General features: G+C 38.9%; 1 protein-coding gene across 1 annotated transcript; it reads right to left on the bottom strand.

Annotated features, from left to right (window-relative positions):
* Window positions 1-679: 679 nt before the first annotated feature.
* Window positions 680-24,708, bottom strand: LOC132559224 (nuclear receptor coactivator 6-like). Its single transcript, XM_060223844.1, has 8 exons — window positions 24,630-24,708; window positions 22,253-22,346; window positions 18,811-18,952; window positions 10,624-10,684; window positions 8,453-10,080; window positions 5,753-6,316; window positions 1,664-5,680; window positions 680-1,618 (listed from the first exon to the last, which is right to left on the bottom strand). Exons 1-8 carry the CDS (start codon window positions 24,706-24,708, stop codon window positions 680-682), a joined length of 7,524 nt encoding a protein of 2,507 aa, XP_060079827.1.
* Between the last annotated feature and the right edge of the window lie 10 nt (window positions 24,709-24,718).

Genomic DNA, 24,718 nt, shown 5'->3' on the forward strand with positions numbered 1-24,718 from the left:
AAATCAACACCAAATTATTTTGTGATTTGTTTCCATGCCTGATGACAGGCACTTTGATATGTGATTTCAGAGCAAAAGGCGCTAATTTTCAAATTCCACTGAAATGAGTATACATGCAGTATACTGACAAAATCAAATATGTTAATATACAGAAACAGCTGACAAGACAGATGAGTCTGAAACATGACATAATGAGATAGATATAATGCAACAGAGATACAGTTCAGAAAGCAATATTTTCACATTTATAAGTTCACATGTAACTTTTACTTCTGAGTTTTCAGGCAAGATAGAAACACTGGAGAAATTGTAATTTTCAAAAGGTTCTAATTTTTGCTACACACTTCGAAGACAGAATAAAACAATCTTGAAAATAGAATGAATTGACCCAGCGAAAAATCAACAACCTTTACGCTTCAACCATTTGGTAAAACTGTCAAGACAAAAAAAAAAATCTTTACAGAAAGAGGTACAATATGATCTGGAGCGAAACAGAGATAAAACATTAATCTGACGCAATATTACAGAATTCCACCTTAATTATGCCACATTCTAAATAACAATATGCTTACAGTATCTAAACAATGTTGAAATTATTCCTAAAAAATTTTAAAGCAAAACTTTACTGACAATATTTTTTTCTTTTTAACAAAATTTGTCTTAAATATACATACACCTTTCATGGGTCATGCATAGAAAAGTTTAATGGTGGCATAGCAAATGATGGAGGGTGACCTGGACCGTGGAAAGTAGGGCCGGACGCGTTCATACCCTGGGGCACGCCTCGCGTCTCAAAACTGTGATGATGCTGGCCGAGAATACTATTTATACTCATAGCATTGTGAAGTACGGGAGGAGGGGGGTGTGTCCTGTTATGAGGATGATATATAGGACCTCCCTGGTGATGAGGATGCTGCAGGGCATTTGGATCCATACTCTGATGGGGCATTATCGAGTTCGAATGAGGAAATTTGATTGGTGAAATATTTAATGAATCATTTTGCGAAGAATTGTTCACATCCGAGAAAATATTTGTCAAACTAAAATTGGACATATGAGGGGTAACAGTTACACTACCGGAGTGTGGAGTTATTGATGGGGCATTCGACATCGCACCATGAACAGTGTTCATACCGAATCCAGGTTGAAAGTTCAAACCAAGGCCATTCTGGGGTCGCCCAGTAGGAAACAAAGGATTATATGGAGTGCTTATTTCTGCATTCTTTGGCATAGAGGCAGTAGCTGTGTGTCGAGGCCCTGCGGCAAATAGATTTGCTGCAAACAGCCCTGGCCCTTCATTCTGCATATTCCGTGCAGGTGGTGAGAGATTCTGCGGAGGAAGTCCAAAGAACGGTGTCAAACTCCTGTTAGCATCAAACATGGCGTGTTGATAAGGATTCTCCATTTCACTATACAACTGTTGCTGTTGTTTACTTTTTTTCTGTGATTGTTTTGAACGTGAAGCACTTTTCTGCTGTCGTGAATGAGACACTTGCGACTGATGTGATGGTGGAGGTTGTGAGGAAGCTTGAGGGGGCGTTGGTCTGTGGGAAGGAGGATGATGTGGAGGAGTGGGAACAGTATGAGGTGGTGGGCCACTCATGGATCTTGGCTGCTGCTGCTGTTGTTGTTGTTGTTGTTGCTGCTGCTGCTGCTGAGCCACTGAGTGTTGTGACTGTTGACTGCTATTCTGTTTGTTTGATTTGGCACTAGAACTTTGTGAATTCGCTGACTTGCGACCATCGGTTTGAATCGGTGGTGTGTGACTGAGGGGTTGATTTCCTACCACAACACCAGAACTTTCCCTCTGGTGAGGAAACATTACATTAGATTCATATCGACTTCCACCAAAACCCTGCGATGCTGGGTTAAACCCCTGTGAGTGCGGGGAGAATATAGGTTCATAGGCACGGGCACCTGGTAAACCCGACCTTTCCTCAACAGAGTTCAAGGGCGGGTGACGCAGAGGATGGGTGTTCATCGACTGTGAACCAGCATTAGAAAAATTTGGGGGAGTAAAAAACGGCTGGACATTATTCATACTAAATTGTTGTCTTTCCATATTAGCAAGTTCAGTTCCTCGAGGATCAGGATTAGACGATTTAATGTTAAATTGCCTATCCATTGCACTTAGATCGTTTGTTCTAGGATCTGGATTTGAGGATTTAATATTAAATTGTCTGTCCAACGCACTTAGATCATTTGTTCTAGGATCCTGTCCAGAGGACTTGAGATTGAATTGCCTGTCCATGGTATTCAAGTCGTTACCACGGGGATCAGCATTAGACTGTTTAACATTAAATTGGCGTTCCATTGCCCCAAGTTCACTCCCTCGATGGTCGGTGTTACTAGTCTTGGCTGGAGGTTGTCCACTCCGCACTGAACTCTGACCTAACTCCTGCATCCGTTTATGAGTATTATGAATCTGTTCCGACTGAGATTTGCTGATAGGGTTATGTGAACTTACCGTGATATTAGGAATCATTGGTGGTTGTTCTTGTGGTTCCCTTTGCTGGTTCTGAACTGAACAACTGGGGCGATTGCCACCTGACATACCGTAGAACAACTGTGACTGACTGCTCTGATTATGAGGTGGCGGTACAGTCTCATTTGATGTTCGTTTCTGTTGATGTCCCAAATGAGATGTAACGTTATTACTAAGATCGATATCAAAGTTTGGCATGGTTAGTGATGGCTGTTGTTGTTGTTGCTGCTGTTGTTGCTGCTGTTGTTCCTGTTGTTGATTTGTATTACTCAGAAGATTTGACACATTAGATGACGATGGCAAATGATGATGAGACTGAGGCGAATAAAAAGGATATGGATGAACACTTTGGTGATTGTCATGTGACGTCATTCCAGCACTAGAGGTTGTTGATGTTGATGTAACAGATGATAGTGTAAATGTGAAGGATGACGTCGTGACCGATGTGTTGGCTATCGTGGATATGATTGAAGACATATTTAGACTATCAATAATAGAAGTTGTAGATGTTGTAGGTGTTGCTAAATTTAGACCTATACTAGCAAAATTGAAAGCATCTGAGCTATTTTCATTACCTATACGACTTAAAGAGCTTGATAAAGGAGGACTTATCACGTTAACTTGATTGGCTGGTTTATCAGTTCGTAATCCTTCATCTTTGTTTGTCTGTACAAAGTTATCTGCTGAAAAGATGCCATTTCGTGCTTTTGATCCCATGGGAGATTTTTCAAACAAGGAGTGAGTTGTTTTATCACTATCCTGTCTAGAAATAGCCAGGGTGGTAGGTTTTGTTGCAGAAGAAATGGTTGGCTTGTCAGATGGTGGATTAAACAGGGACTCTGCTGAGTACGGTAAATCACCTGGTGATGAGAAATTTGTCATGGAGGAGCACGAGGTAACAGAAGAGGCACGAGAAACAAGTGGGTCACTACTAGCAACAGATATCAACACTGGATGCTGTAGCGATTGCTGCTGAGGTGATGTCATTGACACAGGGGAAGTAGATTTGGGGGTTTGAAGTTGTGGTGAGCTGACCCGCACATGATGAACAGGCTGTTGTTGCCCTGGCGATATAATGTGTGGAGACAGTGATGCGGCAGCAGAAAGACCGAGTATGCTGTTCATTGTGTTGTCTATATCTGAATTCTCCGAAGAAGCCAAGGAGTGTGTAGAAATGTGGACAGGATCCGTAAGAGCAACAGAGTCACTCAGTGAGTTTGGCGGGGACGGATCCCTTTGTGGCACACTGGGAGCCAATTGTTCGTCCATTATCACACTGTTCTGAACACATGACAAAAGACTTGTGTCATTCGTATTAGTTTCTAGACCCAAACATTCATTCTCACTTTTCTTGTTTGTTGATTGCTCGGGACTTTTCTCCAGTAAATCAATATCCATCTTTTCAATATCATTTTCCTTCTTTTTAGTTTCAAACTCGTCAAAGTCTGTATGTTTGAATCTGTTTGAAGGAGTTAAAGGGTCGTCACTGGTTTTTTCTGGCACTGTTGATTGCTTTTGAGATTCTAACACATCCTTTTCAGGTAAAGTTCTGTCTGCAGTATCTGGTGTCTGAGATTTGTTTGCTTTTTTGGACTTTGAGCGTTTTTTCGATTTCTTTTCCTTTGGTGGAGGTAACTGAGTATCAAAAAGAGGCCTCTCTGTCATCGCAGAATCGGGAAATTCTGATGATGCATCTTGGGATGCAGATGTGAAATTGACTTGATTGGGGGAGGGAAATAGGTGTCCTTCACTAGCACAACCCCGCGTTGAGAATGGTAAATGTTCTCTCAATGGAGACACACTAGAAACACTGACAGGCGCTGATGAAGCACTTTTAATTAATGAATCAATTGAGACTGGAGTGTTACTAATAGCAGAAGAACTACGTTTTGTCTGGAGTGATCGTAGCGGTGATGAAAATTCCTCCTGTCCATCCTCTTCAAAATCATACACAGACATTGATGACTTTCCACTAACATTCTCCGTGACAGCGGATGATTTATTTTTCTCTCGTGTTGATCCCTTTCTCTGTTTCTTGCTTGCTGGTTCACTATCACTAAGCAAGTTATCTCCCTTATTTTTCTTTGATTTACTTTTCTTTGGAGGAGTCACTGTTTGTGAACTGTCACTTAGGGAAGAACCGAGATTCTCCACCTGGTCTAAAACATCCGACAATTCCTTCTCAGAAAATATGATAGTATCAGGAAAAGCGATGACAGAATCTGTGGGTTCCACTGGTTCGGTTATTTTTTCTGACACTGACGAAGGCTTTTCCACAGATGCTGCCTTCTTCGTTGCTTTTTTATTTGATTTTTTTGTTACTGGTGGAGGGGTGTTGTTTTTTACCGAGTTCATTATTTCTTTCACTGTGTTTTGAATTTCATCTTCAGTTGCCTTTACTTTAGTTTTCTCGGGAGTAATACTTTTTTCCTTTTCTGGTTTCTTTGATTTTTTAGAAGACTTCTTTGGTGTTTCTGTATGGGATGGTGGAGAAAACACACCATTGTTATCAGGTGTTGACTTCTCTGCACCTAGACTTCCAAGGTCTGTGTGGATAGACGTAGTAGTAGTAATGTTTGTAAGGATGTCACCAGGGCCCCTACTAGTCAACATCATGTCTACACCCAAAACATCAGTGACTTCTTGATGTGACAAAGTTTGACTGCCTCGAAGGATATCAGTGCCATCTCCTTCCACATGTAGCTCCTTCACCTGTTGCATGCCGCCGATGTTATCTGCTGGTGCGGGTTCTTTTCTTGGTGTTCTTCCTGCCTCTGGATCCTCTTCCGTCTCCCCTGCACTAGTGTCTATCTGCAGAGGATTGTCTTCATTGGCTGGGTTATAAAATCCACCAATAGGAGGTGAGATATCAGCAGAAAAAATCGATTCTGCAGCTTTTGCTAAGATATCTGTGGTGTCAGTAGCACTTTCGTCTTGTGTTGTAGTCTCTGTAGTAGTAGTAGTGGTCGCTGCAGTGGAAACCACTTTCGATGTTTTATTTTTCTTAGACTTTGATTTTTTTGTTGGCAGCACAGGTTGTGTGGGCAATTCTGATTGGTCCTCATCTTCATTTGTAAACAACTGTCCTTCAGAGCTTCGCCCTGATTTGTTCTTGGCAGTGGGTTTAGGACAAATGGCTCTCTGTGAATTTTTCTTGCTTTTTTTACTAGGTGCAGTATTTCCTGGAGGTGTGACCTGCATGGTCTGACCTGTGACCTGCTGACCTGTAACCTGTTGACTTGTGGCTTGTTGACCTGCAACTTGTACTTGTCCAGCAACTGACTGCGGTGGGGCTTGCTGAGGATTCTGAACAGTGCCCAACACTTGCATGGTGGTCGGGTCAACTAAAACACTGGTTGGCTGACCATTGAGATTCATGGTAAGAAGTATTGGCCCATTGGCTCCGGTTCCCATCCCACCACTTGGTGGCACTGGCATTCCAACTGGTATCCCAGAATTCCCTGGTGGCCCAGAAGTTGAAGGCATGGTGGTGCTATCAGATACTGCTGGAAAAACACCAGCTGACCCTGTTGACTTCACGATAACCTGTGACCCTCTGGACTGATCAGACATATCCGAGTCACTAAACCGTAACAGGCCTTGACCTTGCTTGGGGTCAACAACTTGTTGACCACTTGCTGTTACAGATGAAGTTTTTCCTTTGTTTGTTGCCATGACGTCAACCATGTTGCCAGTCTGACCAGCTTCAGAGAGAGGCTGAGAGACTGAGGAGTTGGCCACAGCATTCGTGCCAGGAAGGTTCGAGGCAGTTGTCATTAGTAAACCCATACTGGAGGACTGGTGGGAGAATGCCACCTGAGGCTGTCCAACCTACAATACAGAAAAAACAGTAAGATCTCATTCAAATTTTACTCTTTGTTAGCAATTTCTCCTCCTGAAACTGTCTAGAATTCAAAAAAAAAAAAAATATCCACAACATGTAAAAGATTTACTATCCCTCTTGCATTGATGGTCGTCATCATTACTTGAATTTGTTCGATCTAAAAATTCTCTAAAGTTGTCAGCAATTCATCATTATCCTACAACAATAATCACTGGAACCATACCACTGACATGTTTTTTGTTCTTTTCTTTTTTACGAATGAATTTTTTGTGTCACGAATCTTCCTTTACTAAAGGAAATTTTCCGATAGAAAAGCATTACATCACTTAAGGTGTCAGGAAATTTCTTAAGCTTTTGTAATACATTCCTATTGGCAATTTTTAGCTTAAATTTTGCCAAACTGAGACCTGATTAGTTTTTGTTGTGAAATGTAACCTGGTAACAACATTAAAGACGTTTGAATTATTTCTTTTTGAAAACAGCTTCCATGGAGGGACCCACCACTGTTTGGTCTAAATTTGTTCTAAAAACTTGGATCTTTTCCCTTCTTTTTTCTGCTCCTAATTGTAAGAAATTTGAAAATTCCTCTCAAGAAATTGTGAGAATGTCAGCCATTTTGTTTTTCTGATCAGTCCCAAATTTGGAAGGGCAAAACTAGGGACCAAGGCAAACATTCATAAGAAATTTGAGAAAGGTGCATCCAGTCCTAAAGAAATAACAGTAACAAACATTCATTGTCAAAATTCAAGATGGCTGCCTGTCGGCCATTTTGTTTTTCTGATCAATTCCAAATTCGAAATGGAGAAACTCAGGACCAACATGAACCTATAAGAAATTTCAGTACAATCCATCCAGTACTTCTTAAGTAATAGTGGTTTCTTCTAGTGACAGACAGCAGGCAGATTTGATCAGCCTACTACCTTGTTTACCTGTATCAAATGTAGGACTAATAGTCAACTAAGATAAAACTTTTCTTGTAACGTGTCATAAAGACAAAATTCTTGTAACGTGTCATAAAGACAAAATTCTTGTAACGTGTCATAAAGACAAAATTCTTGTAACGTGTCATAAAGACAAAATTCTTGTTAACAAAGTAATATGAACTACACTTGTAATGTAAACTGTGTATAACATTAACTGCCATCCCATTCTAAAGCTTCTAACCACCATTGAACTAAAAGAAATTCCACTCAAAAATGTAATTTTCCTATAAACACAACCATGAAGAAGATTTAATAGATTCTTCCATATCAGGGTATTGAATTATTTTTTTGAAATTTGAGGGAATTTGACCCCTTTTGGTTTGGCTTATAAGCCCCTGAAGGCCAGTCAAGTTCTAGATATACAAAGAATCAAACTGTCATATTGCAGTAATAATACTAACCAAGTGATTATTTTCCAAAGAAAGTATTCTCAAAAATCTCATTTTTTTTATATGAAATATTACCCCCTCAACAAAGGAAAAAAGAGATCCTGTGAACATGAAATTCACAATTTTGGTAAAGCACTTTAAGACCCTTCCATCCATCAAGAGTGTTTGATTCTATCATACTTGTTTATTGAGAAAATGTTTGAAATTTCAACAATTTGACCTCTTCTGAGTCCCACCCCTCTGGCCTCTATTTGGGTTTAACTTCAAACATGGGAGGCCTCTGAAAAATTTCACTGAAATTATTTCTTTAAGTTTTCCTAAAGAAGTTGAAAATGTAAAAAGTTTATGGGCTCATGACAGACACCGGGCAATGCCAGACAAAAGAGTACTGGAATAGGTCACTATGAGATTTTGTCTCCGGTAATCCAAAATTCTATTCCCACCCTTGACAGCAATGTGGGAATGCGAGGTTATGAAATTAACATTGTCAAAACACATTGAGACTTTTCCATTCATAGAGTTTAGCCAAACTTTAAGCCTTTTTGGGGTTCGAATCATGCAATTTCAATTCTAGTTTGTCATTGCCCTTAGAACTTTTCTGCTAAATTTATCTAAAATCATTACAGGAGTTTCTAAAAGTCAGGAATATGAAAATGATAAAAGACAAAAAAATGACCATTGATGGTGAAGACCTATGGACAACAACAAATATAGAAAAATCCATTCATCATTGCTCATGTAACATATTAACCTGTATTTGTCCAGCACTGGACGCTAATGTTCCAGGGTTTGGTCCTGCAGGCATAATGGATCCATCCATTCCGTTAGCCATTACACTGCCTTGGATCCCTGGGGGCAGGGACATTCGCGGTGGGGCTGCTGATACTGTTATGTTTCCCTGGGGAGCACCTGACTGCTGAATGCTGCCCCCTTGTAGGCCCCCGCCTGCTTGTAAGCCCCCGCTCTGCCACTGAGCATTAGTCTGGATGACCCCTCCTCCGCCATTAACCCCTGTCTGGGGGTTAGCTACCACAGGGATAATCTGTCCATTTGGAAGGAGTAGAGCCTGAGGGAGCTGGTTACCAGATGGGCCTTGATTCTGATTGGTTGAATTAATCAGCAGGTTGCCACTCTGACTAACAGGCATGATGAGTCCCTGTTGCCCTTGGTTATTAAGTCCACCAGTCAACTGATGCATTGGTTGCATCACCTGTTGTCCTAATGGCATCTGTGGCTGAACCATACCAGGCGTACCCATAGCAACGGCCCCCTGGGTCTGCTGGAACGTCTGCTGACTTTGGAGATTCATATTAGCGATGAGCGTTTGATCTGTAGTTATCCCCTGGTCCTTCTGGACCATCACATTTCCAAATCCTTGGAGTCCAATATTTCCAGGTTTGTCCATTCCCACAACTTGTTTCTGAAAGTTTGGAATACCCAGTGTGTTTGGGTCTATTCCCAGAGGCACATTAGCAATACAGGGAACGCCCTGCTCATTGATGAACATAATCTGCTGTTGTGGGGCAGGAATGCCCGCATTGAAACCTCCCTGCTGTCCTTGTAGAATGCCTGGCGGGAATTGCTGTTGGCCACCAAATGGAACATTCATCATGTTATTGTTTGGTGGCATCTGTCCTATGCCACTTTGTCCGGTGGCCATGATAGGCATGTTTGAATTAATAGCTTGTGTTGTGGCAGTCATGGCCGAGCCACTCTGTGAGACAAGCGGTGACACTGCAGCCTGACTGACCGGTGCGGAGGAACCTACAGCCCCTGCTGTCTGTGGAACTGTTGCTATGGAAGCAAGTGTTTCAAGTGCAGAGTTATCGCTTGCAGTGGTCATCGACTCTGAACTCGTTTGAGTTGTTGTCGAGGTAACATTTTCATCGGATGATACACTTGTACTTGGAGTGATCCCTGCATCCTGCATGGCCAGCTGTATGAGACCAGCTCCAGCCATCTCAGCAGCATTTGAATCAGTAGTTTGACCTTGACCTTGAGATCCGACCCCCATCATGTGCTGCTGCATCATCATCTGGCTGTTTCCAAACATCATTTGATTCATCATCATATTGTTCATTGCAACATTTCCAAAATTTCCCATCATGCCTTGTGTAGACATCTCTAATGACTGTTGTTGTTGTTGTTGTTTTTTAATTTCCAGCTGGAGACTGATTGTATTACGCTTTTTTTTGTTGCCTTTTGGTTTGTTGTCAGCATTTTCAGCAATTGGGGCAGGAGAGGAGGGTTGGGGTTCAGAACCTGCCTCCTGGCCCCCTAAGCCGTTATGGGGTGTGGCTGCTCCATTAGAGGGGTCGGAGGCATCAGGTACACTCACTTTCTGTCCCCACTGGCTTGCTGTCTCAACATATGTTCCACCTGACGCAAAACAAAATTTTATAAATATCTAGAAAGTAACACTCCTTTCACCCTCTTTTATATTTACAATGATTACAAACCATTTTTATCAATTTAATCATTCATCATTAAAATAAAACTCATAGGTAACCTAGAACTGTTATCTACAGGTATGATATCTGACCTCATAACATGGTATATAAATAATACAGACAGAGAGAAGAAATGGAGAAAATGTGCCTCAATGTTAGAGGATCAAAACTATCACGCTATTTTTATCCTGCTTGTCCTCACAGTATATCTTGTTACAGTTATAAGGTTATATCCCTGTTGTCTTTAAGTCTCTATTCCTACCTCCTTGTCATAACGTTTTCAATCTGTTGTTTATAAAGATATTACCTCCCTTTTCTCCTTCTGTCTGTTGTTTATATGTATGAAGTTGTTTATCTAGTGGTTACCTCCCTTTTGTATTTAAGCCTCTATTCCTATTTCCTTTGTCGTAACTGTTTCAGCGTGTTATTCATTTAGTAATTACCTCCCTTTGTCTATATCGTCTTTCCTTACCTCCTTTTCGTAACTGATCAGCATATCGATCTCTCTCCCTTTTTATAGCTGCAATCTCAGACTTCAATTTACCAATCTCTTCCACTGAAACATTGGATCAGAAACCACCCTTACTATCAGTGTAAATGTAATATCTGGTACACACAACACTAAATATCCTTACTGTAAGTGTGAATGTAATCTCTGGTACACACAACACTAAATATCCTTACTGTAAGTGTGAATGTAATCTCTGGTACACACAACACTAAATATCCTTACTGTAAGTGTGAATGTAATCTCTGGTACACACAACACTAAATATCCTTACTGTAGGTGTGAATGTAATCTCTGGTACACACAACACTAAATATCCTTACTGTAGGTGTGAATGTTATCTCTGGTACACACAACACTAAATATCCTTACTGTAGGTGTGAATGTAATCTCTGGTACACACAACACTAAATATCCTTACTGTAGGTGTGAATGTAATCTCTGGTACACACAACACTAAATATCCTTACTGTAAGTGTGAATGTAATATCTGGTACACAACACTAAATATCCTTACTGTAGGTGTGAATGTAATCTCTGGTACACACAACACTAAATATCCTTACTGTAGGTGTGAATGTAATCTCTGGTACACACAACACTAAATATCCTTACTGTAAGTGTGAATGTAATCTCTGGTACACACAACACTAAATATCCTTACTGTAGGTGTGAATGTAATCTCTGGTACACACAACACTAAATATCCTTACTGTAAGTGTGAATGTAATCTCTGGTACACACAACACTAAATATCCTTCCTGTAAGTGTGAATGTAATATCTGGTACACAACACTAAATATCCTTACTGTAGGTGTGAATGTAATCTCTGGTACACACAACACTAAATATCCTTACTGTAGGTGTGAATGTAATCTCTGGTACACACAACACTAAATATCCTTACTGTAAGTGTGAATGTAATCTCTGGTACACACAACACTAAATATCCTTACTGTAGGTGTGAATGTAATCTCTGGTACACACAACACTAAATATCCTTACTGTAAGTGTGAATGTAATCTCTGGTACACACAACACTAAATATCCTTCCTGTAAGTGTGAATGTAATATCTGGTACACAACACTAAATATCCTTACTGTAAGTGTGAATGTAATCTCTGGTACACACAACACTAAATATCCTTACTGTAAGTGTGAATGTAATCTCTGGTACACACAACACTAAATATCCTTACTGTAGGTGTGAATGTAATCTCTGGTACACACAACACTAAATATCCTTACTGTAGGTGTGAATGTAATATCTGGTACACACAACACTAAATATCCTTACTGTAGGTGTGAATGTAATCTCTGGTACACACAACACTAAATATCCTTACTGTAGGTGTGAATGTTATCTCTGGTACACAACACTAAATATCCTTACTGTAGGTGTGAATGTAATGTCTGGTACACAACACTAAATATCCTTACTGTAGGTGTGAATGTAATCTCTGGTACACAACACTAAATATCCTTACTGTAGGTGTGAATGTAATGTCTGGTACACAACACTAAATATCCTTACTGTAGGTGTGAATGTTATCTCTGGTACACAACACTAAATATCCTTACTGTAAGTGTGAATGTAATCTCTGGTACACACAACACTAAATATCCTTACTGTAAGTGTGAATGTAATCTCTGGTACACACAACACTAAATATCCTTACTGTAGGTGTGAATGTAAATCTGTACACAACACTAAATATCCTTACTGTAGGTGTGAATGTAATCTCTGGTACACACAACACTAAATATCCTTACTGTAGGTGTGAATGTAATCTCTGGTACACACAACACTAAATATCCTTACTGTAGGTGTGAATGTTATCTCTGGTACACAACACTAAATATCCTTACTGTAGGTGTGAATGTTATCTCTGGTACACAACACTAAATATCCTTACTGTAAGTGTGAATGTAATCTCTGGTACACACAACACTAAATATCCTTACTGTAGGTGTGAATGTTATCTCTGGTACACAACACTAAATATCCTTACTGTAGGTGTGAATGTAATGTCTGGTACACAACACTAAATATCCTTACTGTAGGTGTGAATGTAATGTCTGGTACACAACACTAAATATCCTTACTGTAGGTGTGAATGTTATCTCTGGTACACAACACTAAATATCCTTACTGTAGGTGTGAATGTAATGTCTGGTACACAACACTAAATATCCTTACTGTAGGTGTGAATGTTATCTCACACAACACTAAATATCCTTACTGTAGGTGTGAATGTAATGTCTGGTACACAACACTAAATATCCTTACTGTAGGTGTGGTACACAACACTAAATATCCTTACTGTAGGTGTGAATGTAATCTCTGGTACACACAACACTAAATATCCTTACTGTAAGTGTGAATGTTATCTCTGGTACACACAACACTAAATATCCTTACTGTAAGTGTGAATGTAATCTCTGGTACACACAACACTAAATATCCTTACTGTAAGTGTGAATGTTATCTCTGGTACACAACACTAAATATCCTTACTGTAGGTGTGAATGTAATGTCTGGTACACAACACTAAATATCCTTACTGTAAGTGTGAATGTAATCTCTGGTACACACAACACTAAATATCCTTACTGTAGGTGTGTGTACACAACACTAAATATCCTTACTGTAGGTGTGTATATCTCTGTAGGTGTGGTACACACAACACTAAATATCCTTACTGTAAGTGTGAATGTAATCTCTGGTACACACAACACTAAATATCCTTACTGTAAGTGTGAATGTAATCTCTGGTACACACAACACTAAATATCCTTACTGTAAGTGTGAATGTAATCTCTGGTACACACAACACTAAATATCCTTACTGTAAGTGTGAATGTAATCTCTGGTACACACAACACTAAATATCCTTACTGTAAGTGTGAATGTAATCTCTGGTACACACAACACTAAATATCCTTACTGTAGGTGTGAATGTAATCTCTGGTACACACAACACTAAATATCCTTACTGTAAGTGTGAATGTAATCTCTGGTACACACAACACTAAATATCCTTACTGTAAGTGTGAATGTAATCTCTGGTACACACAACACTAAATATCCTTACTGTAAGTGTGAATGTAATCTCTGGTACACACAACACTAAATATCCTTACTGTAAGTGTGAATGTAATATCTGGTACACAACACTAAATATCCTTACTGTAAGTGTGAATGTAATATCTGGTACACACAACACTAAATATCCTTACTGTAAGGTACACAAGACTAAATATCCTTACTGTAAGTGTGAATGTAATGTCTGGTACACACAACACTAAATATCCTTACTGTAGGTGTGAATGTAATCTCTGGTACACAACACTAAATATCCTTACTGTAAGTGTGAATGTAATATCTGGTACACAACACTAAATATCCTTACTGTAAGTGTGAATGTAATCTCTGGTACACACAACACTAAATATCCTTACTGTAGTGTGAATGTAATCTCGGTACACAACACTAAATATCCTTACTGTAAGTGTGAATGTAATCTCTGGTACACACAACACTAAATATCCTTACTGTAAGTGTGAATGTAATCTCTGGTACACACAACACTAAATATCCTTACTGTAAGTGTGAATGTAATCTCTGGTACACACAACACTAAATATCCTTACTGTAAGTGTGAATGTAATCTCTGGTACACACAACACTAAATATCCTTACTGTAAGTGTGAATGTTATCTCTGGTACACAACACTAAATATCCTTACTGTAAGTGTGAATGTAATATCTGGTACACAACACTAAATATCCTTACTGTAAGTGTGAATGTAATCTCTGGTACACACAACACTAAATATCCTTACTGTAAGTGTGAATGTAATCTCTGGTACACAACACTAAATATCCTTACTGTAGGTGTGAATGTAATCTCTGGTACACAACACTAAATATCCTTACTGTAAGTGTGAATGTAATCTCTGGTACACACAACACTAAATATCCTTACTGTAAGTGTGAATGTAATCTCTGGTACACACAACACTAAATATCCTTACTGTAGGTGTGAATGTAATCTCTGGTACACACAACACTAAATATCCTTACTGTAGGTGTGAATGTAATCTCTGGTACACACAACACTAAATATCCTTACTGTAGGTGTGAATGTAATCTCTGGTACACACAACACTAAATATCCTTACTGTAGGTGTGAATGTAATCTCTGGTACACACAACACTAAATATCCTTACTGTAAGTGTGAATGTAATCTCTGGTACACAACACTAAATATCCTTACTGTAGGTGTGAATGTAATCTCTGGTACACAACACTAAATATCCTTACTGTAGGTGTGAATGTAATCTCTGGTACACACAACACTAAATATCCTTACTGTAAGTGTGAATGTAATATCTGGTACACACAACACTAAATATCCTTACTGTAAGTGTGAATGTAATCTCTGGTACACACAACACTAAATATCCTTACTGTAGGTGTGAATGTAATATCTGGTACACACAACACTAAATATCCTTACTGTAGGTGTGAATGTAATCTCTGGTACACACAACACTAAATATCCTTACTGTAAGTGTGAATGTAATATCTGGTACACACAACATTAAATATCCTTACTGTAAGTGTGAATGTTATCTCTGGTACACACAACATTAAATATCCTTACTGTAGGTGTGAATGTAATATCTGGTACACACAACACTAAATATCCTTACTGTAGGTGTGAATGTAATATCTGGTACACACAACACTAAATATCCTTACTGTAAGTGTGAATGTAATCTCTGGTACACACAACACTAAATATCCTTACTGTAAGTGTGAATGTAATCTCTGGTACACACAACACTAAATATCCTTACTGTAAGTGTGAATGTAATCTCTGGTACACAACACTAAATATCCTTACTGTAAGTGTGAATGTAATATGGTACACACAACACTAAATATCCTTACTGCAGTGTGTTATACTACACACAAAAAATATCCTTACTGTAATGTGAATGTAATCTTACACACAACCTCATACTATTTACCAACACAGCAATCTGCTTGTTGTAACTTTCAGCTCTTGTATGTATTAATATCTGGTACACAACACTAAATATCCTGCTACTGTAGTGTGAATGTAATCTCACACACAACACTAAATATCCAGTGTGAATGTAATATCTGGTACACAACACTAATATTCCTTACTGTAGTGTGAATGTAATATCTAACACCAACATAACATATCCTTACTGTCAGGTGAGATTGGTACACAACATTAAATATTACTGTAGTGTGAATGTAATATCTGGTACACAACACTAAATATCCTTACTGTAAGTGTGAATTAACACCAATATTACATTATTATTAGGGGGAGATAGAATTAACACCAATATTACATTATTATTGGGGGGGATATAGAATTAACACCAATATTACATTATTATTGGGGGGAGATAGAATTAACACCAATATTACATTATTATTGGGGGGAGATAGAATTAACACCAATATTACATTATTATTGGGGGGAGATAGAATTAACACCAATATTACATTATTATTGGGGGGAGATAGAATTAACACCAATATTACATTAGTATTGGGGGGAGATAGAATTAACACCAAATTACACCAATATTATTTATTATTGGGGGGAGATAGAATTAACACCAATATTACACTATTATTGGGGGGAGATAGAATTAACACCAATATTACATTATTATTGGGGGGAGATAGAATTAACACCAATATTACATTATTATTGGGGGGAGATAGAATTAACACCAATATTACATTATTATTGGGGGGAGATAGAATTAACACCAATATTACAGGATTATTGGGGGGAGATAGAATTAACACCAATATTACATTATTATTGGGGGGAGATAGAATTAACACCAATATTACATTATTATTGGGGGGAGATAGAATTAACACCAATATTACATTATTATTGGGGGGAGATAGAATTAACACCAATATTACATTATTATTGGGGGGAGATAGAATTAACACCAATATTACATTATTATTGGGGGGGGGAGATAGAATTAACACCAATATTACATTATTATTGGGGGGAGATAGAATTAACACCAATATTACATTATTATTGGGGGGAGATAGAATTAACACCAATATTACATTATTATTGGGGGGGGGGGGGAGATAGAATTAACACCAATATTACATTATTATTGGGGGGAGATAGAATTAACACCAATATTACATTATTATTGGGGGGAGATAGAATTAACACCAATATTACATTATTATTGGGGGGAGATAGAATTAACACCAATATTACATTATTATTGGGGGGAGATAGAATTAACACCAATATTACAGTATTATTGGGGGGAGATAGAATTAACACCAATATTACATTATTATTGGGGGGAGATAGAATTAACACCAATATTACATTATTATTGGGGGGAGATAGAATTAACACCAATATTACATTATTATTGGGGGGAGATAGAATTAACACCAATATTACATTATTATTGGGGGGGAGATAGAATTAACACCAATATTACATTATTATTGGGGGGAGATAGAATTAACACCAATATTACATTATTATTGGGGGGAGATAGAATTAACACCAATATTACATTATTATTGGGGGGAGATAGAATTAACACCAATATTACATTATTATTGGGGGGAGATAGAATTAACACCAATATTACATTATTATTGGGGGGAGATAGAATTAACACCAATATTACATTATTATTGGGGGGAGATAGAATTAACACCAATATTACATTATTATTGGGGGGAGATAGAATTAACACCAATATTACATTATTATTGGGGGGAGATAGAATTAACACCAATATTACATTATTATTGGGGGGAGATAGAATTAACACCAATATTACATTATTATTGGGGGGAGATAGAATTAACACCAATATTACACTATTATTGGGGGGAGATAGAATTAACACCAATATTACATTATTATTGGGGGGAGATAGAATTAACACCAATATTACATTATTATTGGGGGGGGGGGCGGGAGATAGAATTAACACCAATATTACATTATTATTGGGGGGAGATAGAATTAACACCAATATTACATTATTATTGGGGGGAGATAGAATTAACACCAATATTACATTATTATTGGGGAGATAGAATTAACACCAACATTACATTATTATTGGGGAGATAGAATTAACACCAATATTACATTATTATTGGGGGGAGATAGAATTAACACCAATATTACATTATTATTGGGGAGATAGAATTAACACCAATATTACATTATTATTGGGGGGGGAGATAGAATTAACACCAATATTACATTATTATTGGGGGGAGATAGAATTAACACCAACATTACATTATTATTGGCGGGAGATAGAATTAACACCAATATTACATTATTATTGGGGGGAGATAGAATTAACACCAATATTACATTATTATTGGGGGGAGATAGAATTAACACCAATATTACATTATTATTGGGGGGGGGGATTTGGAATTAACACCAATATTACATTATTATTGGGGGGAGATAGAATTAACACCAATATTACATTATTATTGGGGGGAGATAGAATTAACACCAATATTACATTATTATTGGGGAGATAGAATTAACACCAATATTACATTATTATTGGGGGGGAGATAGAATTAACACCAATATTACATTATTATTGGGGGGAGATAGAATTAACACCAATATTACATTATTATTGGGGGGAGATAGAATTAACACCAATATTACACTATAATTGGGGGGAGATAGAATTAACACCAATATTACATAATTAAGAACTTTAGTTCTTAGGAAATTTTGATTTGAAAAAGATATATTTATCTTTTTAATAAGTTGAAAATGATAGGCAGTTTTAAAAAAAAAATGTTGGGTTGATAACACAGTGAACTTCACAAAGTGTAATTTGTTTCTACTCAAAGAAATTGTATTCCTATGCATCCACTTGCTGTGTTGGAGAACAAAATTATATGACAATAATATCAAAGAATGTTTGTTTTATAAAAGTCATCAGACCTTTAAAAAGTTCCAAGACTACATAATTTTCAGTTTCTACTTTTATCCACAATCAATGAACATGCCCATTATAGATCTCTTCCAATGGAGCCTGCATACCCTTCCAATTTTTTCTTTCTCCGCGCTGTCAACAGGTGGGAGGAGTTCTCCGATCTTGTTAATAAAATACCGGATTTTCTCCTTCCTTTTCTTCTCCATGGAGTTGTGAACACTTCTTTTCCTCTCCCTCTGTCTCAGGGGACTGAAACACACAAGGGTTGGAAACATAAAAATGGGGGTAATATTAGTTTACGAGGAAAAACAATTCATTTAAAAAAGAAACTTCATTGATATTGTTGATGTCTGGAATTCTGAATATCTTCACACAAAACAGGAGACTCAAGTCACCTATGTTCTATAAATGATGTCGTTTTTGTGTAATACAAAATATCGGGTGAATTTTATCTCCACATTGACCAGCTTGACAACAATCAGTCTGTAACTTAGTTATATTGTCTGTTGAATGGCTTCACCAATTATGGCTTGTTTCTTAGATTTGTTTTTGTCATAAAAATACTTTGGTTGACAAACATTAACATCTATCTCATGATTCTAACTATGATAATTTATGAGCCGGTACCCTGTGTATGTCTGTCTCACAGATACTGACCGGTACCCTGTGTATGTCTGTCTCACAGATACTGACCGGTACCCTGTGTATGTCTGTCTCACAGATACTGACCGGTACCCTGTGTATGTCTGTCTCACAGATACTGACCGGTACCCTGTGTATGTCTGTCTCACAGATACTGACCGGTACCCTGTGTATGTCTGTCTCACAGATACTGACCGGTACCCTGTGTATGTCTGTCTCACAGATACTGACCGGTACCCTGTGTATGTCTGTCTCACAGATACTGACCGGTACCCTGTGTATGTCTGCCTCACAGATACTGACCGGTACCCTGTGTATGTCTGTCTCACAGATACTGACCAGTACCCTGTGTATGTCTGTCTCACAGATACTGACCGGTACCCTGTGTATGTCTGTCTCACAGATACTGACCGGTACCCTGTGTATGTCTGTCTCACAGATACTGACCAGTACCCTGTGTAAGTCTGTCTCACAGATACTGACCAGTACCCTGTGTATGTCTGTCTCACAGATACTGACCAGTACCCTGTGTATGTCTGTCTCACAGATACTGACCAGTACCCTGCGTATGTCTGTCTCACAGATACTGACCAGTACCCTGCGTATGTCTGTCTCACAGATACTGACCAGTACCCTGTGTATGTATGTCTCACAGATACTGACCGGTACCCTGTGTATATCTGTCTCTCAGATACTGACCAGTACCCTGTGTATGTCCTGCTATGTCTGTCTCACAGATACTGACCAGTACCCAGTGTATGTCTGTCTCACAGATACTGACCGGTCCCCTGTGTAAGTCTGTCTCACAGATACTGACCAGTACCCTGTGTATGTCCTGCTATGTCTGTCTCACAGATACTGACCAGTACCCTGTGTATGTCCTGCTATGTCTGTCTCACAGATACTGACCGGTACCCAGTGTATGTCCTGCTATATCTGTCTCACAGATACTGACCAGTACCCTGTGTATGTCTGTCTCACAGATACTGACCGGTAACCTGTGTATGTCTGTCTCACAGATACTGACCAGTACCCTGTGTATGTCTGTCTTACAGATACTGACCAGTACCCTGTGTATGTCTGTCTCACAGATACTGACCGGTACCCTGTGTATGTCTGTCTCACAGATACTGACCAGTACCCTGTGTATGTCTGTCTCTCAGATACTGACCAGTACCCTGTGTATGTCCTGCTATGTCTGTCTCAGATACTGACCAGTACCCTGTGTAAGTCTGTCTCACAGATACTGACCTGTACCCTGTGTATGTCTGTCTCACAGATACTGCCCAGTACCCTGTGTATGTCTGTCTCTCAGATACTGACCAGTACCCTGTGTATGTCCTGCTATGTCTGTCTCACAGATACTGACCAGTACCCTGTGTATGTCCTGCTATGTCTGTCTCACAGATACCTACCAGTACCCTGTGTATGTCTGTCTCACAGATACTGACCGGTACCCTGTGTATGTCTGTCTCACAGATACTGACCTGTACCCTGTGTATGTCTGTCTCACAGATACTGACCAGTACCCTGTGTAGGTCTGTCTCACAGATACTGACCAGTACCCAGTGTATGTCTGTCTGACAGATATTGACCGGTACCCTGTGTATGTCTGTCTCACAGATACTGACCGGCACCCTGTGTATGTCTGTCTCACAGATACTGACCGGTACCCTGTGTATATCTATCTCACAGATACTGACCAGTACCCTGTGTATGTCTGTCTCTCAGATACTGACCAGTACCCTGTGTATGTCCTGTTATGTCTGTCTCACAGATACCTACCAGTACCCTGTGTATGTCTGTCTCACAGATACTGACCGGTACCCTGTGTATGTCTGTCTCACAGATACTGACCGGTACCCTGTGTATGTCTGTCTCACAGATACTGACCTGTACCCTGTGTATGTCTGTCTCACAGATACTGACCAGTACCCTGTGTAGGTCTGTCTCACAGATACTGACCAGTACCCAGTGTATGTCTGTCTGACAGATATTGACCGGTACCCTGTGTATGTCTGTCTCACAGATACTGACCGGCACCCTGTGTATGTCTGTCTCACAGATACTGACCGGTACCCTGTGTATATCTATCTCACAGATACTGACCAGTACCCTGTGTATGTCTGTCTCTCAGATACTGACCAGTACCCTGTGTATGTCCTGTTATGTCTGTCTCACAGATACCTACCAGTACCCTGTGTATGTCTGTCTCACAGATACTGACCGGTACCCTGTGTATGTCTGTCTCACAGATACTGACCGGTACCCTGTGTATGTCTGTCTCACAGATACTGACCTGTACCCTGTGTATGTCTGTCTCATAGATACTGACCAGTACCCTGTGTATGTCTGTGTCTCAGATACTGACCAGTACCCTGTGTATGTCTGTCTCACAGATACTGACCGGCACCCTGTGTATGTCTGTCTCACAGATACTGACCGGTACCCTGTGTATGTCTATCTCACAGATACTGACCAGTACCCTGTGTATGTCTGTCTCACAGATATTGACCGGTACCCTGTGTATGTCTGTCTCACAGATACTGACCGGCACCCTGTGTATGTCTGTCTCACAGATACTGACTGGCACCCTGTGTATGTCTGTCTAACAGATACTGACCAGTACCCTGTGTATGTCTATCTCACAGATACTGACCAGTACCCTGTGTATGTCTGTCTCACAGATACTGACCAGCACCCTGTGTATGTCTGTCTCACAGATACTGACCGGCACCCTGTGTATGTCTGTCTCACAGATACTGACCAGTACCCTGTGTATGTCTGTCTCACAGATACTGACCAGCACCCTGTGTATGTCTGTCTCACAGATACTGACCAGCACCCTGTGTATGTCTGTCTCACAGATACTGACCAGTACCCTGTGTATGACCTGTAGATACTTACTTTGCCTCTTCCTCCTGATGACAGATGAACAACTGACCCTGTGTTCCTTCCTCCAAGTCTCCATTCATTGTCACAGCATTATCACCAAAGCTCTCTGCAACATCAAATAAAAAAACCTACTGAAGTTTTTCATTCCCTGGAGAGTCTTGTGTCAAGTAATATCGGTAAAGTATTCAGAAATTGTGTACAAACTTGTGTCAAGTAATATTGGTAAAGTATTGAGAAATTGTATGAAAACTAAGTGACAGAAATGGCCATCTTTAGACTTATTGCTACATTGAATGATGACTAAGAACATATTCCTTATTGTCCGAAACTTTTTTGATTATTTAAAGATCATTATTTGTCTCAAAACTGCAGAAATTTTGTGACATTCTAAGGAAAATTTGAGAAATTATATCAGAATTGATAAAATTCACATCTGTTCACATATCTTGGCTTTATAAACTAACCCACTGAATTCACTCCATTATATTTGTGTTGTTAATCCATGAGCAGGGCTTAACACTGCGTATATCAGACAGTGAATGACTTTTCGGACCAGCAGGTCTTAGCACTGCGTATATCAGACAGTGAATGACTTTTTGGACCAGCAGGTCTTAGCACTGCATATATCAGACAGTGAATGACTTTTCGGACCAGCAGGTCTTAGCACTGCGTATATCAGACAGTGAATGACTTTTTGGACCAGCAGGTCTTAGCACTGCGTATATCAGACAGTGAATGACTTTTTGGACCAGCAGGTCTTAGCACTGCGTATCTCAGATAGCGAATGACTTTTTGGACCAACAGGGCTTAGCACTGCGTATCTCAGATAGCGAATGACTTTTTGGACCAGCAGGTCTTATCACTGCATATCTCAGATGGAGAATGACTTTTTGGACCAGGACGGCTAAGCACTGCCTTTCTCAGATAGCAAATGACTTTTTAGACTCATACTGTATGTGTTATTCTGATCCTCCGTCTGAAATTTTTAAGTGATTTCATTTCGTAGCGATTTAATCAAACACAATCTAAAAGTCTATATACCCATACCTTATATACAACACAGTATCAATGACTTATGAAATGTACATATTAACAGTCATACATAACGTTCCTGAAATTATCATTAAACAGATCCCCTGACAGATTATACGACATGAACAGGTAGACCATTGAGGCAGAATGAATCTATGAAATGGCTAGTAATCACAATATTGTTTGACATAACATTGATGACAATTCTGTCATAACAGTACATATTTTCAACTTTAAAATGTCATATTAAATCCATATATTTACAGTATACCTTGCCATTATTCTACAGGGATTAATCTAGACAAATTCCACTTACGGAAAAGGGTAGTCATCCCAAAGTGGCATGTTTTCTCTAGTGTAAACGAATTCCCCATCAAGAAAATATAATGAAAATGTGGTAAAAGTTTCCCCAACACAGAATCAATGAGTACATATTACTTAACACTTAGATCACACTATGATAACAAGAAATACTGATCTAACCTCAACATTGTCATGTCTTATTTATATAATCTTGACGTGAGGCACATATTCCTACCCTGTCTCTTATTTGAATTGAATTGGAATGGAAAAGGGCTGTCCATTTCCTAAATCAGACAAAACATTCCTCTTTTTTTCACAATTGGTAGCATTACTCAAATTCTAATTTAACTCATGAGATTCTACCTCGTGAAATATATCATACAATGAACATACAGATGTGCTCATGGTGGTATGTGTACCTGGTAAAATATATCAAACTATGTACATAGATATGTACTCATGGTGTTCTGTGAAATATTGTTCACAATTACTCTATCCAACTAAAATAAACAAAGACAACTGGGACAAGATCTTGTCAAATCACTTCAATCATTCCTATGGCCCATGGTTACTAATCCCAGTCATTATTTGCTTCTTCTGCACTTTTTGTTTTCATCGCATGTTGCACACTTGTCTGTTATTTCTGTATGATATGTTGTTCATAGTTTATGTTGCTCTAAGGTCTATAATCAGGCACTTCGCTATTTTAGGATCACACCTGTCTAAGAATATATATTTCATATGAATGAAAAAAAGACATCTTTCATAAAAGAGACTTGACCTCTTCACTGGCGGATTGCAGATGTCAAATTTTCGAAATCGAATGCCGCCATTTTTCCATTGATACCATCCTAACATTCCCTGCCACCATCTTTGATGACAGGATATAAGGAAAATGTCTGCCAGCATCCACGTGTATACCATAGAACGGCATTGAATGCTTTTAAGTAAAATGTTTGTCTTTTGCAGTCTTTGAGGCTAGCATTTGTTTACAAGTGACCGAGTTACCTGTAGGTAAAACATGCCAAATTATGAGTTTGAAATGACATCTCACCCATTCTTTCAGGTATAGTATGTCCCTGCTGCAGTGGAGCATCGTTCTGGTGTAATTCTCTGTTGCTGTTCACAGACATTATCAACATT

Source organism: Ylistrum balloti, unplaced genomic scaffold (assembly GCF_031769215.1).
Source record: "Ylistrum balloti isolate Yb309-2 unplaced genomic scaffold, AGI_CSIRO_Ybal_v1 Utg370878, whole genome shotgun sequence".
NCBI classification, from domain to species: domain Eukaryota; kingdom Metazoa; phylum Mollusca; class Bivalvia; order Pectinida; family Pectinidae; genus Ylistrum; species Ylistrum balloti.

What these genes read in the sequence shown, in the direction of transcription:
- LOC132559224 (XM_060223844.1), bottom strand. Translation starts at nt 24,708, where the DNA reads ATGTCTGTGAACAGCAACAGAGAATTACACCAGAACGATGCTCCACTG. An exon ending in CCAGTGCTGGACAAATACAG is followed by an intron (nt 6,317 to 8,452) that starts GTTAATATGTTA and finishes TCTGTATTGTAG; the next exon opens with GTTGGACAGCCTCAGGTGGC. An exon ending in GTCAACAGTCACAACACTCA is followed by an intron (nt 1,619 to 1,663) that starts GTGGCTCAGCAG and finishes CAACAACAGCAG; the next exon opens with CAGCAGCCAAGATCCATGAG.